Source organism: Actinia tenebrosa, unplaced genomic scaffold, assembly GCF_029948245.1.
Source record: "Actinia tenebrosa isolate PJP-AT-01 unplaced genomic scaffold, QUT_ActTen_1.0 PGA_scaffold7__59_contigs__length_16204524, whole genome shotgun sequence".
Taxonomy (NCBI): Eukaryota; Metazoa; Cnidaria; class Anthozoa; order Actiniaria; family Actiniidae; genus Actinia; species Actinia tenebrosa.
In genome coordinates, this window is record NW_028292584.1 from 7,378,466 (window position 1) to 7,393,435 (window position 14,970).

The window sequence follows — 14,970 nt, forward strand, 5'->3', positions numbered from 1 at the left end:
CACAGCACACGTGCACACTTTCAGTTGCATCATTCATAGCTAAAATAGTGGTTATTGTAATTTGTATTTCCTAAAAGAAATAAAAAACTTGCGGGTGGGTGGGTTGATAGATGGATGAATAAACGGGTGGGTGGATGAATGGATGAATGGAAAAATGGGTGGGAGGATGGATAGATGGTTAAATAAAGAAACCAATAGTAAAGAATGAATGGATGGAGTGAGGGATGGAGGGAGGGAGGGATAGAGGGAGGTAGAGCTAGGCATAGCGGAGGGATGGAGGCGGATAGATGGAGGGAGGGATGGAGGGCGGATGTAATGATGGATTGCGTTAGGGATGGAGTGAGGGGTGGGGGATGGGGGGGGGTGGAGGGGGGACGCTGGCGGAGGCTAGGGAGGGGGCTGGAGGCTTGGGGATGGCCTGGCGGGCTGGCGGGCGGTCGGTCGGGCTGCGGGGGCTGGCGGGGGCTGGCGGGCGGGCTGGCGGTGCGTGGATGCTGGGGGGCGGATGGCGGGAGAATGGGGGAGGGGAGGAGATGGATGGATGGATGGATGCATGGATGCATAGATGCATGGATGGAGGGATGGAGGGATGGATGGATAGATAGATGGAGGAATGGATGGAAAGATAAACAAATAGAAGTTTTCATGTACAGAAAAAATACCAATTTGTCAGTCAACCAGGACCACATATTATTACTTACCCTTCTTTGTAATATTGAATAACAGTGATGAAGTGCATTAAGGGTAGACTGAAAAACAAAATAGCACGCGCTTAAATAAAAATACCTACATAATCAGCCTGCATCACCACTTGATGTGATACCAATGATAAAGATTAGTATCAAGTAACTTGCAAGTACTCTACCTTGGCAATGTGGTATAGAATCGGGTGAAGTCGCCAGAGAGTTTGGTCGCCCAAAACTAAACTTGCCCGGCGCTTCCCTTAAATAGTGAATAGACTTCAACACAGGGTGACTGAACCATATATTACTGGTGACTGAACCATGACTCCGTGGAAGTTTAGTCTGTGCAACTGCATTCTTGGGCAATTTCCCCACAATTCAGTATTTTCAAGAGATGGGGAGGGTCTGAGGAGGGTATATTGTGTAGTTCAAGAAAATATCCATTCCTCCCACATGGAAGGGGATTGGAATTTCCAGGTGGTGGGGAGGGTTTGAGGAGGGTATATTGTGTAGTTCCAGAAAATATCCATTTCTCCCACATGGAAGGGGATTGGAATTTCCAGGGGTGGGGAGGGTTTGAGGAAGGTACATGTATATTGTGTAATTCCAGAAAACATCGATACCTCCCCATCAAGGGGTATCATAATTTTGACATAATGATGTTTGAAGCTTCAAAATGTTATCTATTAAATATTTTGGGAATTGTTATTTAAAATTAGCAATAATTAATAACTGCGGAATTAATTAGAGTTAAAGTCAAAATTTAATTGTCTATAACAACTTCTTTATTACCTGGGAAGTCGCTTTTAAAACCAGAATGTGCTGATAAAAAGGAGAGAAAAATAATTCGTTAAATATGAATTTAGTAAGAAAACTAGTTGTAAAAGACAACGTTTTGCTGTCATCTCGCAAACATCATCAGGTCTAATGAACTTGAATGACTTTTCATTGGAACTGAATATGCTAGAGCAACTCCCTTGAAGGACTATGTCGTGAAACAACGACTAAAATGGTTTGCACATATAATACGCTCCTCAAACTGCAGATATATCAAGAAGCTAACTTTTATAGATACAAGCAACAAAAGAAAAGGTTGTCCAATAAAACATTAATAAGAACAATCTACCAAAGATTTCAGGAATATCAACCATCACAGATTCTGAAAGATTGCTTTAGGCGCAAACATAATAGCTTGGCTTCAAAGTAGTAGAACTTACTCGAGTAGAGTGAGAGCTGAATGTTTCTCTAGGAGAAATGAGCAGTACATTGATTGATTGATTGAGGATGCTGTCGAGATGACAGTAAAACGTTGTCTTTTACAACTAGTTTTTTTACTAAATTGTATACCTAAAAGTATCTTCATCAAGTTTAAATTTGGATTTAAGGTATAACATTTTCTGGGATGCATAAACATAGACAGCGCCATGATGAAGCCACCTTAACTCTACGCACAACTTACTTTACCTCATCAAGAGGGAATATAGTCTCTTCATTTTGGGGATCCATCTAGGAAAATAGTAATACAAAAATAAAGAATTTCAAATATTTATAAATGATTTCATTGTTCTGTGAGTCAGCCGTGCTCTGACTTAGATCAGCTCAGAGATTGCTTCAGGGTTCAATCTGTACGTGTGTTAGCTGAGTTAGATCAGCCCAGAGGTTCTTTCAGGGTTTGATCTGTGAGTTAGCCATACCCTTACTTAGATCAGCCCAGAGGTTGTTTCAGGCTTTGATCTGTGAGTTAGCCATACCCTGACATAGATCAGCCCAGAGGTTATTTCAGGCTTTGATCTGTGAGTTAGCCATACCCTGACTTAGATCAGCCCAGAGGTTGTTTCAGGGTCTATCTGTGAGTCAGCCATATCCTGACTTAGATCAGCCCAGAGTTTCTTTCAGGGTTCTATCTGTGAGTTAGCCATGCCCTGACTTTGATCAGCCCATAGGTTGTTTCAGGGTTCTATCTGTGAGTTAGCCATGCCCTGACTTTGATCAGCCCATAGGTTGTTTCAGGGTTCTATCTGTGAGTTAGCCATGCCCTGACTTAGATCACTGATCTAAGTCAGGGCATGGCTCCAGAGGTTGTTTCAGGGTTCTATCTGTGAGTTAGCCATGCCCTGACTTAAATCAGCCCTGGAGAGATTGTTCCAGGGTTTTATAAAACATAGTTTTTTTTAAGTTGCAGGTTAATTTTTCAGTTTCAATGATATTCTAAACCCAAGCATAGTACATTATTTACTTTACCTCTAGCTGTTCAATCATTGTCATCTGCTCATCTTCTATATTATGCAGCATATCTCTCATTTTGATCAGCTCATCTGTGACGTATGCTGGGGCGTGATTGAACGGCTTCTGAGAACCATTAAAATATGATCTACATGTTGAGTGGGTTTGTTGAGAAGATGATGGTGTTGATGACGTAGAGCTTTGGGCTGGAGGAGGACCCTGGGAACTAGTCTGTGTTGGCGTCACTGTCTGTAGTTGCAATGGAGGTGCCGCCTAAAAATGTACCTTAAAGAAATTAGTCAAAACAAAACAGGTGTATTTGGCACACATGTACATTTAAAAAAAAAAAGAAAAAAAAATCTACAAAGCTTTCGCTGTTGTATCACCAGCATGGGACAATCACAACAGAGCTACAATGTAGGTTCCAAACTAAGTGAAAGCCCAAAGATCAAATTAGAATTTCGTAGTCGATTTTTGTGGAGGGAGGAAAACCGGAGAACCCAGAGAAAAACCCTCAAAGCACAGGAGAGAACTAACAAACAACTCTACTCACATACTACACAGGAGAGAACCAACAAACAACTCTACTCACATACTACACAGGAGAGAACCAACAAACAACTCTACTCACATACAACACAGGAGAGAACCAACAAACAACTCTACTCACATACTACACAGGAGAGAACCAACAAACAACTCTACTCACATACTACACAGGAGAGAACCAACAAACAACTCTACTCACATACTACACAGGAGAGAACCAACAAACAACTCTACTCACATACTACACAGGAGAGAACCAACAAACAACTCTACTCACATACTACACAGGAGAGAACCAACAAACAACTCTACTCACATACTACACAGGAGAGAACCAACAAACAACTCTACTCACATACAACACAGGAGAGAACCAACAAACAACTCTACCCACATACTACACAGGAGAGAACCAACAAACAACTCTACTCACATATGACACCAAACCCTGCAGGACTTGAACTCGGGCCGCAATGGTGAGAGGCAGCCCATTAGCAGCGCATGCCACCGGCGCTTCCCTGTTTTAATGAAGCTAATTCTTTTCTTACGAGGTGAAAAAAGGTGAGTTATTATTATCAATGGCCCCTTTTGAATAGACCTCTTTACCTTGGGCGTAATGTATTCAGACTAGTTACATGTCATTGTTTTGAGAATAAGTTTCTTCGTTTGAGTTCTATCCATATTCATGTCATGCACAACTGTTAAATAAAGTAATAATACTCTAGGGAATGACACATGGTCTGAAATGGGAAAACCCTTATGCCCTAGATATTAAAACGAGAACTGTTTATTAGCTGATCCAGTTTGAAAAAGTAAGACAAGCCTTGTCGAACTTCACAAATAATCAAACTAATTCAAAGGTAAATTTTGGTTGGACTTATCCCAATTATTAGTCAAACAAGAGAATTAAAACAGGAATCCCCCCCCCCCCCCCCCCTTTTTTTTGTCAGGAATGCAGTACTAAGAATAGCACAGCACTTACAATATGTTTTTTAAGAGTTTTATCATACCTGCGCCATGTTACGAGCATGAAACTCTGCCACACTCCGGAGGGTATTAATCCAATGTTGTCTCTGTTTTGCATCGTTAGCTGATAAGAAAGAAAAGAAAGTAAAGCTATCATTTAAGGAACATAAAACATGGGAGCACATCTCTGTACTGTGAAATAAACATGCAGGGAGCTGTAGAGCATGAGAGAAGCAAGCTTAGAAACACAAGGCATAGCCAAGTCAGGGCCCGAAAGTAACTTTTGAGCTAAGTGATCCTTTGGACAACCATGTTCTAATTCTTAGGCGTCCAGAGCAAAACCTAGGAGTCCCACTTGGACTCCGTTTTGTAGAGCCTGAATGACAATGGTCAGAGGTTATCTATAATGCAGAAGATGCAATCAAATTTGTCAAATTTGAAAGTTTATCAGTTGAAAAATGAACTTTCTAGGTTTTAAGAAGAAATATAATTTAGAATTATATTTGGACTTTACGGACTCTTTTATATTTTTATGAAAGAAAACACCTTGGCAAAAACGTATCGTCAGAAGGACAAGCACATTCCAAAATCTAGTCGTCATTTTCAAATTTTAGTCGTCCCTGACGACTGGACGACCGCTAATTTCAGACACTGCCAAGTATTTCTCTTGCTTTTCAAGTGCTCTACAGCTCCCATAGTGTTCCCATATCACAGTACAGAGACATAAGCAGCCGTTTTATGTTGCTTTTATAAAATAGTTTTGAAAGACTTTGCAAGAGCATTTCTCTGTCCTCTGATACAAACACAGTAGCCAGCCAATCAGCTTGCACGGTATAAAGTGCATTAAAATTAAAAGTATAAGTCCTCCCAATATAAGATTATATATATTGCTTGCATGAGTAGTACCTCTAAGCTTAAAGATATCCCCATTCACAGCATTGACGCTAAATGTGAAAGAGTCTTCATCACTGGGGGACACCACAGCACCCTGCAGGATGAATGACATATATTAAATAAACAAACAAATAACCAAAATTAATAATGTTAATAAATATTGTTTAAATTTGGTAGGCAATAACCCGTGAAAGATTACTGTTATCGGAATGAATGCAGGAAGAACAGAGCTATTTTAGGTAAAATAGGTAAAATGCAAAAGCCTGGTTTTAATTCACTTGAGCTAAGCGCCCAGAGCATTTATATCACAATACATAGTCATTTCATGTTGCTTCCTGAAAACATTTTTGAAAATTTTTGCACAAGCATGTCTCTGTCTTCTGATATAAACATATCATCTAGCCAGACAATCAGCTCACATGTTAAATATTTTGAATATTTTATGAAATAGGATTTAATCACTTACAGCCAGGTTGACAGACCCTCTTGGTCCTTGTTTTTTCTTTTCTTTATCCTGATAGACAAATAAGAAAAATGTTAAGTAAATAGTATTAAATGATAAAAAATTGCAGCAAGCAAAGAGGTACATGGAAAAGAAGAAAGTAAAAAAAAGAGAGGAAAAACAGAAGAAAGAAAGAAAAATGGAAGGAAGGAAAGAAGGAAGAAAGTGATAAAGGAAAGAAGTAAGGAAATATTTTTAAGGCAAAGATTTAAAAAATAATTGAAATCCTCTAACAACTAAAAACTTTCATAGGATTTTCTAATATGACGTTCTATGCTGTAAACACCTAATTGAAAAAACACTGTTGGGTTCAAAAAAAGGTTATATCATCAAAGCTAAGACCGAAGGGGAGCATGGGAAGACAAAATACTGCAGCCAAACAGCTCCCCAGCGCATTAATCTTTGGCTTTGACATGTTAATCAAGGTCGACCGACTTTGCTCTACTGTGCATTTTTACATGTCTATATGCAAATATAATACACATTTTGGAGTACCCAAAATCCTTTTTGGTCTTAGCTTCGATGATATGACTTTCTTGAACCCAACTACGTTTTTTCAATAAGGTGTATATGTACCCACCACATAATAGTCTAATACTCCAGTATCAGGGTCTATGGTAAACCATCTGTATTGCCAACCTTTAACATAATTGGTCCATTTACTCAACTGACCTTCCATTGGTTGCCTAGGTGAATCAAAATAAATGAACACACAAATAAATAAATGGGAATCATGAGCAACATAGCTCTGTACTGCACTTGCCTCTCACCTCTTGGGTCTTTGGTTTTAATGTGCTATTGATGGATTGCAAGCATTCCCAAGAGAGTCAAAAGACAAAAGCATCTGGCGGCCATTGTGGTGCCGTTCACAATGGGTGCTAATGAGAAATCTTTTGTTAAATAGCACCAACATGGCAGCGATGACGTAACGTGCAATTGAAGAATTGGACTGGGAATCACATATTAAAGAAGGTCTATCTCTTGATTCTTAATACACTAAATATTTCAGATTTATCTGTGAGTTGGACTTGCTTGTTATACATTCAACATTAATCTAATTGAACACTGAAGCATCCTAAGCCATGCAGGAATAACTCACAGATCAAATCGTTTAAGTTAGTGTAATGCTTAGTCCAGGAATTAAACCCAAGACCACAGAAGTGAGAGGCAAGTGTATTTCCACTACAACACCCTTGAATCCCAATTGCATAATTTAGCATGCAGTTAATGCCATTAATTTGAACTTGATTTCAACCTAATTGAACCCTGAAGCATCCTATTAGCATTGCAGAAATAACTCACAGATTAAATAATTTCAGTTAGTGTAATGCTTAGTCCAGGAATTAAACCTGAGACCACAGAAGTGAGAGCCAAGTGTATTTTGCACTACAGCACCCTTGAATCCCAATTGCATAATTTAGCATGCAGTTAATGCCATTAATTTGAACTTGAACAACGTTGTTCTAATTTTGGTGAACTACGTATTTTTTTAAATTGTAAACGCCTGACATGACAAAAATCTTTAGACTTTTAAACTCCAGTAACCAATGAATTAGATTTTTCTTCAAATAAAGTTAAGCTTCGTTAATTATTAATCAATCAAAACTATAGCTATATTTTCACATTTTACAACAACAATCAACATTTTATAATACAATCTTTCATATGTATTTTCTTACAAAATAAAGACACAATACTTACCTAAACTTATTTTCCTCCTCCTTTTGAAAAGACTGATGATTAGATATAGGAAAAATAAAAATACGAAGATGAAAATTAATTTAGGATTTATAACGAAATTCTGAACATTTTAGGACAAAACATCTGGACTCGGGAAAACATGAGTGAAAAATATTCCTGGGAAAGGCTTTAGAGGCTTTAGAAGTTGGGAATTGGATGGGATACCTTCGCTTTTTCTAATACAGATAGAATTGCTATTCTTTCTTCCTCTGTGTAGATAGAAAGGTCGATATCTCCCGAAGGGTCGTGAATCACTGTAGTAGTGGACGCCATCTTGGAATATCCAAGAGGGAACACAGGAAGCCCAAGAATGAATATAGCTATACTAGATAAGGGAGGGGAGAGTAGGGTTACTTTGGTTCTCCAAAATCTAACTAGGAGGAACGTGGGTTCTGGGTACGAGATTGAAATGTTTTCCATTTCAGACCACGTGAGTGCACCCTTGAGTATCATTTCTTTGCTAAACAGTTGCACTTGAGAAGACAGATGAATATGGGTACAACTCAAATAGAAAAATTCATTCTCAAGAGAATGACGTATGGTGTAAACATCCCGAGGCAAAGAGATACATTAGGAAGGGGAGGCTAAGTTAATGCTTTGGTTCACCGAAACTGCAGATTAATACATAAGGGACATATTCAGTAAGGATTTCTTGACAAGAAAAATGTAAAAATCTACGAATTTAAACGTTTTAGAAAAGTTTACAAATAATCTAGCAATATTATAGTGAGAATACATTTTACCAAGCGAAACAAACGTTTAACAATTTAGGATGTCGAATATTAGGTCAAATCAGCATAGATATTACAAGAGGTTCATTTTGAATATTTATAAACCACCTACCTGTACTGAGTAAGTGATAGATGAAAAAAAAGTACACTGTAATGTTATGGTCGAGAATTGTTGCCATTAAAAAGATGAATATGCTGCGGACAGAGAGCTGATTTAGTGAGTGACCTGCTGTCTCGAAAGAACGATGTAACTTGATCCTTAATCAATAACAAACTATTAGATCCCGGAAATATATCTATTTCGTTTTTGGAAGAAAGCCACAGGAAGCCCAAAAAGTTTCCTTCTCATTCACTAAAGTGAGTTTTCTAATGGTTTAATGAATCCTTAATAAGTTATATATGGTATTGAAACCAGAGTTCACATTAAAAACTGAGGACAATACGAGAGTTTTTGAGTGGCTAGTTGACTAAAGCTTTCCACAAAAAAATACAATATTGCTAACGGAGTAGACTGCAAATGAGTACAAACGTATTTTATCGTGGGTGATAGTAGTCTTCTTTGCAGCCGTTCTTAGTGTCGGTCAGAAGGGATTTTCGAACTTATTAACTACTGAACAGTTGCAAAGAAGGCCATATCAAACAGTCCCTATAAGAAAAGAAAAGAAAAGGAAAGAAAAGGAAAGAAAAGGAAAGAAAAGGAAAGAAAAGAAAAGAAAAGAAAAGAAAAGAAAAGAAAAGAAAAGAAAAGAAAAGAAAAGAAAGAAAGAAAGAAAGAAAAAGAAAAGAAAAGGAAAGGAACGGCAGGAAAAGCAAAGAAAGAGAAAAGAAATAGAGAGAAAAAAAAAAAAAAAAAAAAAAAAGAATAAAAAAGAAAAGAAAAGAAAAATAAAAATTCCCCAGACAAGTAGAAAGCTTATTTTAATCCAGAAACATCCCTGTACATAGGCGACTAGAGTATAGAATTGAAAATGTAAAAAGTGTAAAGGGTAACATATTAATAGGGCACTTGCTTGCAGGCGTCATTTACTAGCAATATACGTACCAGACTCCCTTGCACACTTTATTTCGTTCAGTTAATTAATACCAATTGTCTTATTATTCTCATGAGGGAATACAAATTTGAATAAGAAACAATATTCGCGAAGCATTTTCGTAGTGGTAGTAAAATGACGCCATCAGGCAAACAGCCAATTAGATTTAACCTGCCTATGACCTTATTAGTAATATTTATGGCTATTCATTGCTCCGGGAGAATGCGGAACGGGTCACGTGACATTTGTTTGCGCACGTTAAGCAGCTTAGAAAAATTGTCTTTTTTTTTTTTTTTTGGAATATAAAAGAGTTTGCGAGAAAAGAATGTAGAAACAGGTAAAGTATAGTAACTATATATATATATATATAATTTTATAGTTTCTTCATTTGGAGTCTATCGGCTATCAATGGAAGCAGCTTGAAAGCAGAAATAGACGCGGCGTCCACTCTCGCCATTACTACGCATGGCTCCGGAGGAAAAAACCTTTTTCGAATTTTGACAGTTTTTAATGACGCAATGGACGCCATCTTGGAAATATGTCCACTAGGACAGTCCGACAATGCACTCCAATGAAAGACAGCTCAAACCAAGTTTTTTCTTCGACCTCGGAATGGCAAATATAGAAAAGCAGAGATAAAAGACACTCAAATAACTAACCTAATAAAATATAATTATTAAGGAGATTGAAATTCCCGTAATCCATTCATTAAGAATAAAAAAATATACAAGCGGCTGCTTATAAAGATCTGCTTATCCGTTCTTCGGCATTTATTGGAATTATTATGCCGTTAGGAATTGTCATCACTTTAGTCCTTGTATTTCTATAGATTTACCTGTGGGAAAAGAATAATATTTGAAATACTGTTTCCCCATTTCAGGCCACGTGTCATTCCCTAGAGTATCATTTCTTTGTTTAACAGTTGCGCATAAGAAGACACATGAATATGGATACAACTAAAACGAATAATCTTATTCTCAAGACCATGTGTCATTCCCTAGAGTATCATTTCTTTGTTTAACGGTTGCACATGAGAAGACACATGAATATGGATACAACTAAAACAAAGAATCTTATTCTCAAGACCACCTGTCATTCCCTAGAGTATCATTTCTTTGTTTAACAGTTGCACATGAGAAGACACATGAATATGGATACAACCCAAACAAAGAATCTTATTCTCAAGACCATGTGTCATTACCTAGAGTATCATTTCTTTGTTTAACAGTTGCGCGCGCAGTAGAAGGCACATGGGTATGGATCGATACAACTCAAGCAAAGGATCTTTTTCTCAAGAGAGTGACACGTTGTCTGAAATGGGCAAAACATGAAGTGGATTTGGTCCATTATTTCAAAGGAAATAGATAAATTGGTTTATTTCTAAAAATACAGAAATTTATTTCGTATTTTGAATGCTGCAAGCATTGGTATTTATCGAGAAACATTCCAAAGTTGTCCATTCATTAAGGCGCAATTTATACGGAGCAACTCTCTCTGCAACTGTTCTCGCAACAGCGTTGCGACACACGTTGCAAGAGTGTCTACACGATGCAACGGAGACGCAATCATTGCCAAAAGTAGGAACGAACTCTACTTTTCGCAAGGTCTGCTGCAACTTGTCTCAAAACATTTTTCAAATTGCGCTGTAGTTAACACGCTGCAATGCTCCATGCAACGCCGTTGCGACACAAGTTGCAGAAAAAATTGCTCCGCGTAAACGCGCCTTTTCTATGAATGATAATAAATATTTACCATTATTATTAGGACATATAGGATTGGTGCCATTGGTTGATCTATATCCTTCTAATTTTATACCATCACTGTTAACACACCAGCATTCTTTAGTAACGAGGTGACACTGTAATGGTTTATAACTGCCATCATGATCGTTACAGTCTGGATTGTGGGTACTGAGGTCGAACCTGAATTCCAGTTTTTCCTGTTGACATTTTGTTAAAGGGGTTCCTGCATAGAAGAAAAGATGGGTATTTATACTGCTTTTTCAAGATACAGATCTGTCGGCAAGTCAGTCGGCAAGTCAGTGGGTCAGTCGGCAAGTCAGTGGGTCAGTCGGCAAGTCAGTCGGTCAGTCGGCAAGTCAGTCGGTCAGTCGGTCAGTCGGTCAGTCGGTCAGTCGGTCAGTCGGTCAGTCGGTCAGTCGGTCAGTCGGTCTTCAAAGAAAATAATATCGTCACCTCTACATTGTTGTTGACATTCTTGATAACTGACAAACTTGTTCTCATTACCGGCACATCCTCCATACAAGAACACACTACATGCATTAGTTGCACTGTTGAAATACCATCGACGTAGCATCGCTTCACATGGTCCTCGAACGAAGGGCATCTTGCATATCTCATTATCCTCTGTGCCAAAAAATAGCAATTTTTATTGTGGTGGTGAAGGTGAAAGTCTTTAGAATTTAAAAGTGATTGTATTGTAGAATTTGAGCATTTTTGGTATATACCTCTTGCATTGATTTCTTAGAGGTCAGTTTAGAGGAATTGTTATGGGGGAACAAAACAATAGAGCGTTTTCACTCACGTGACAAGGCAGCCATAATAAGTTTTGCATAAAGATAGAGTTCACTTCCCGTAGGATAGAACATGTATTGTTTTGGTACACCAAGATGGCCGTTTTAACGGAAAACGCTCTAAAGGGCATCTTTTCTTAGTAAAAGAGAATCCATCCGGACAAGTGCAAGGGGTCTATAGTAATGCTAACATACAGGCATGCATTGGTGAATATTGTGACACTGAAATGGGGCTAACCCTGAGTAAATAAGCTTGTGTATGTCTATTAGAAAGACAAGCAGCATTATATTTTCCAAACCTTTGGAACGACAATCAGCCATGCCGGTGCGTCTAGTGCCGAGTACTTCTCGGTTATATCTGTCAACACACCAACATTGTCCAACATTACACTGCATAGGTGAATAGCTACCATCCACCTCACACCGGGAAATGAGTGAGCTTCCTTGGGCTATTGCTTTATTGTGAAGAACCTGGCACTGGGTTAGTCCGAGACCTTAAAAAAAGTACATTTGATTAAGATACAATAGTAAGCCGTATGGGAGGATCGAAAAATCTAGGCATAACAGCGATTCGGTGGTCAATCTGTCACACACATGGGACATCGTTCTAAGGGATACTCCTCACAGATTGACACGTGACCGTCACGTGATCAGATTTCAAGCTATCCTGAAGAAGACTAGTGGTTCTAGTCTGCGAGACGTCGCCAGCTTCTGTTTGTAGATTCCAGTATAGTAACTGACCCATTATCTTTAATTAGTAAGTAGTAATTCTTGTAAGTGAAATTAGTTTCCCTTGCCACGAGGTTTTTCTTTGGAATCTCTGGTTTTCGAATCCCCGTAAAAATCAACATGTGAATTGAGTTTGTTTGATGTGTTTTTCTTGCCACGAGGGTTTTTCTCCGGGTTCTCCATGAGTTAGGTGCTTGAATACTAAGGCCCCGTCAACACGTATCCGGAAATTTTTGTATCCGCAAATTTTTGTTGTGGATACGGGTTCCGTCCACACGTGTTCGGAAATTTTTGTATCCGTATCCGGAAATTTTCGAAAACGGTCTCCAGAGTGGAAATTTTCGAATACGCTCCGAATACGGATACGTGTGGACGGTCGTATCCGCAAATTTTCGAATACGCTGACGTAAACACGATTTTGCGCATGCTCAGTAAGAAAAACTATCCGTCGAATGGACTAGGCACTAGCGTGCATCAGGGCGGATCAAGAAATTTCCGGATACGTGTGGACAGTGAAAACGATTCGAATACGCTGCGTGTAGACGCGAACATTTTCGTATGCGCGAAAAAAATAAAAAAATTGCGGATACAAAACTTTCCGGATAGGTGTGGACGGGGCCTAAACTTAGTGCTTTTATTTGCGTGGCCTGGAACAAAACATCGAGGGTTGTGGCCTATTCAGCCTGATGTGGACTTGACGTACTTACCTGAACAGTTTCTGGGTTCCATAGTCACGGTATCATAGAATTCATTTCCATATTCATTGACGCACCAACACATTCCATGAGAACACTGCACCGGTGAAAAGCGACCATTTTTTTGACATTGGAAAAGAGGTTTGTCGGTTAAGTTCTTTGCATTTGATTCTTTACGGATTTCTTCACACAAAGATTTTTCTCCTACAAAAATGTAATGATAAAAAACTATGACACAGTTGTTTTGTAGTTAATTAGTTTTTTTTTGTTTTGTTTTTTTTTTTTAACTAAAGTAACCATTAACATACATGAAAAAATTATTCAATTCTGATTGGCTTAGAGCAGTGTTGTTAAAACGTAATGCAGTGCAGAAAAATGTAATACAGTGCAAATTATAAACGGAAATCTCGCTTTTGATTGGATAATAAACAATAGAAAATGATTTTAGCCAATAAGATGACAGATTTTTAGGACAAAAAATGTAAGGAAAATTTAGCAAATTGAGGGGGAACAATGGCAGCCATTTTATGTTAGATAAAAGTAAGCAACGATTTTACGGATTTTACTATCAAACAACTAAGAAACCGTTCTGGGTGATGTGAAAGCCTTTGATCTCATCCTGGCCAAAATTCAATCATCCGATTCTATGTAACAAAAAGCTACCACTAGTCTTGTTCTGAACAAACCTTGTGCCTGTTTAGGCGTAATGCTTTCCTATTTCAGACCACATGACATTCCCTAGAGTATTATTTCTTCGTTTAAGGTTTGCGCTCGGTTGCGCATGAGAAGACACATGAATATGGATACAATATTATTCTCAAGTGAATGACACGTGGTCTGAAAAGGGATGTCGTTACGCCCGCGGCGTCTATATTTGAAAGGGGAAAAATTTGCAGTTTTTTATTTACCGCAAAAAGGACGAATTCCTGGTCTTCTTCTGGAATCTTCTACCTCAATGCCATGGCTGTTAACACACCAGCAAGTCTTCTCTGTGCTGACAGGGTCAGTGTGACATTGAACGGGTTCGTAAGCACCGCTTGGCTTACACTCAGGAACAAATAGTCCCACCACAGGGGTACCATCATTTCCCATTGCTTGACGTCGCTGTATTTGGCATGGAGTTAGCCATGCTGAATGATAAACAAATAAAAGTAAATCCCTTAACTGCTGAAGTAGTAAGAAGTAAGAAGACATGGAAAATGAGTTTTCGAGTTTGATTCCAGATTGCACGTCTTGGATTCCAGATTGCACATCTTGGATTCCAGATTTCACATCTTGGATTCCAGATTGCACATGGTTCCAGATTACACATGATTCCAGATTGCACAGACTTCCAGATTGCACATCTTGGTTTCTAGATTGCACCTATTGGATTCCAGATTGCACATCTTGGTTTCTAGATTGCACCTATTGGATTCCAGATTGCACATCTTGGATTCCAGATTGCACATCTTGGATTCCAGATTTCACATCTTGGATTCCAGATAGCACATCTTGGATTTTAGATTGCACCTATTGGATTCCAGATCGCACATCTTGGATTCCAGATTGCACATCTTGGATTCCAGATTGCACATCTTGGATTCCAGATTGCACATCTTGGATTCCAGATTGCACATCTTGGATTCCAGATTGCACATCTTGGATTCCAGATTGCACATCTTGGATTCCAGATTGCACCTATTGGATTCCAG

At 38.6% G+C, this 14,970-nt stretch overlaps 2 protein-coding genes across 2 annotated transcripts in view; both read right to left on the reverse strand.

Annotated features, from left to right (window-relative positions):
* Nucleotides 1-7,830, reverse strand: part of LOC116298963 (oxysterol-binding protein-related protein 11) — a 28,449-nt gene extending 20,619 nt beyond the window's left edge. The window contains exons 1-10 of the mRNA XM_089040327.1: nucleotides 7,723-7,830; nucleotides 7,519-7,550; nucleotides 6,398-6,503; nucleotides 5,782-5,829; nucleotides 5,328-5,409; nucleotides 4,466-4,545; nucleotides 2,925-3,179; nucleotides 2,148-2,189; nucleotides 1,476-1,505; nucleotides 702-749 (exon numbers count right to left, since the gene is read on the reverse strand). Coding sequence (XP_088896453.1) covers nucleotides 702-749; nucleotides 1,476-1,505; nucleotides 2,148-2,189; nucleotides 2,925-3,179; nucleotides 4,466-4,545; nucleotides 5,328-5,409; nucleotides 5,782-5,829; nucleotides 6,398-6,503; nucleotides 7,519-7,550; nucleotides 7,723-7,830 — 831 coding nt within the window. The remainder of the gene's footprint in view (nucleotides 1-701; nucleotides 750-1,475; nucleotides 1,506-2,147; nucleotides 2,190-2,924; nucleotides 3,180-4,465; nucleotides 4,546-5,327; nucleotides 5,410-5,781; nucleotides 5,830-6,397; nucleotides 6,504-7,518; nucleotides 7,551-7,722) is intronic.
* A 1,359-nt stretch (nucleotides 7,831-9,189) lies between these two features.
* Nucleotides 9,190-14,970, reverse strand: part of LOC116288616 (uncharacterized) — a 50,225-nt gene continuing 44,444 nt past the window's right edge. The window contains exons 35-40 of the mRNA XM_089040527.1: nucleotides 14,185-14,406; nucleotides 13,289-13,480; nucleotides 12,152-12,346; nucleotides 11,515-11,685; nucleotides 11,072-11,284; nucleotides 9,190-10,154 (exon numbers count right to left, since the gene is read on the reverse strand). Of these exons, the coding sequence (XP_088896653.1) occupies nucleotides 10,123-10,154; nucleotides 11,072-11,284; nucleotides 11,515-11,685; nucleotides 12,152-12,346; nucleotides 13,289-13,480; nucleotides 14,185-14,406 (1,025 nt within the window). The 3' untranslated portion in view covers nucleotides 9,190-10,122. The remainder of the gene's footprint in view (nucleotides 10,155-11,071; nucleotides 11,285-11,514; nucleotides 11,686-12,151; nucleotides 12,347-13,288; nucleotides 13,481-14,184; nucleotides 14,407-14,970) is intronic.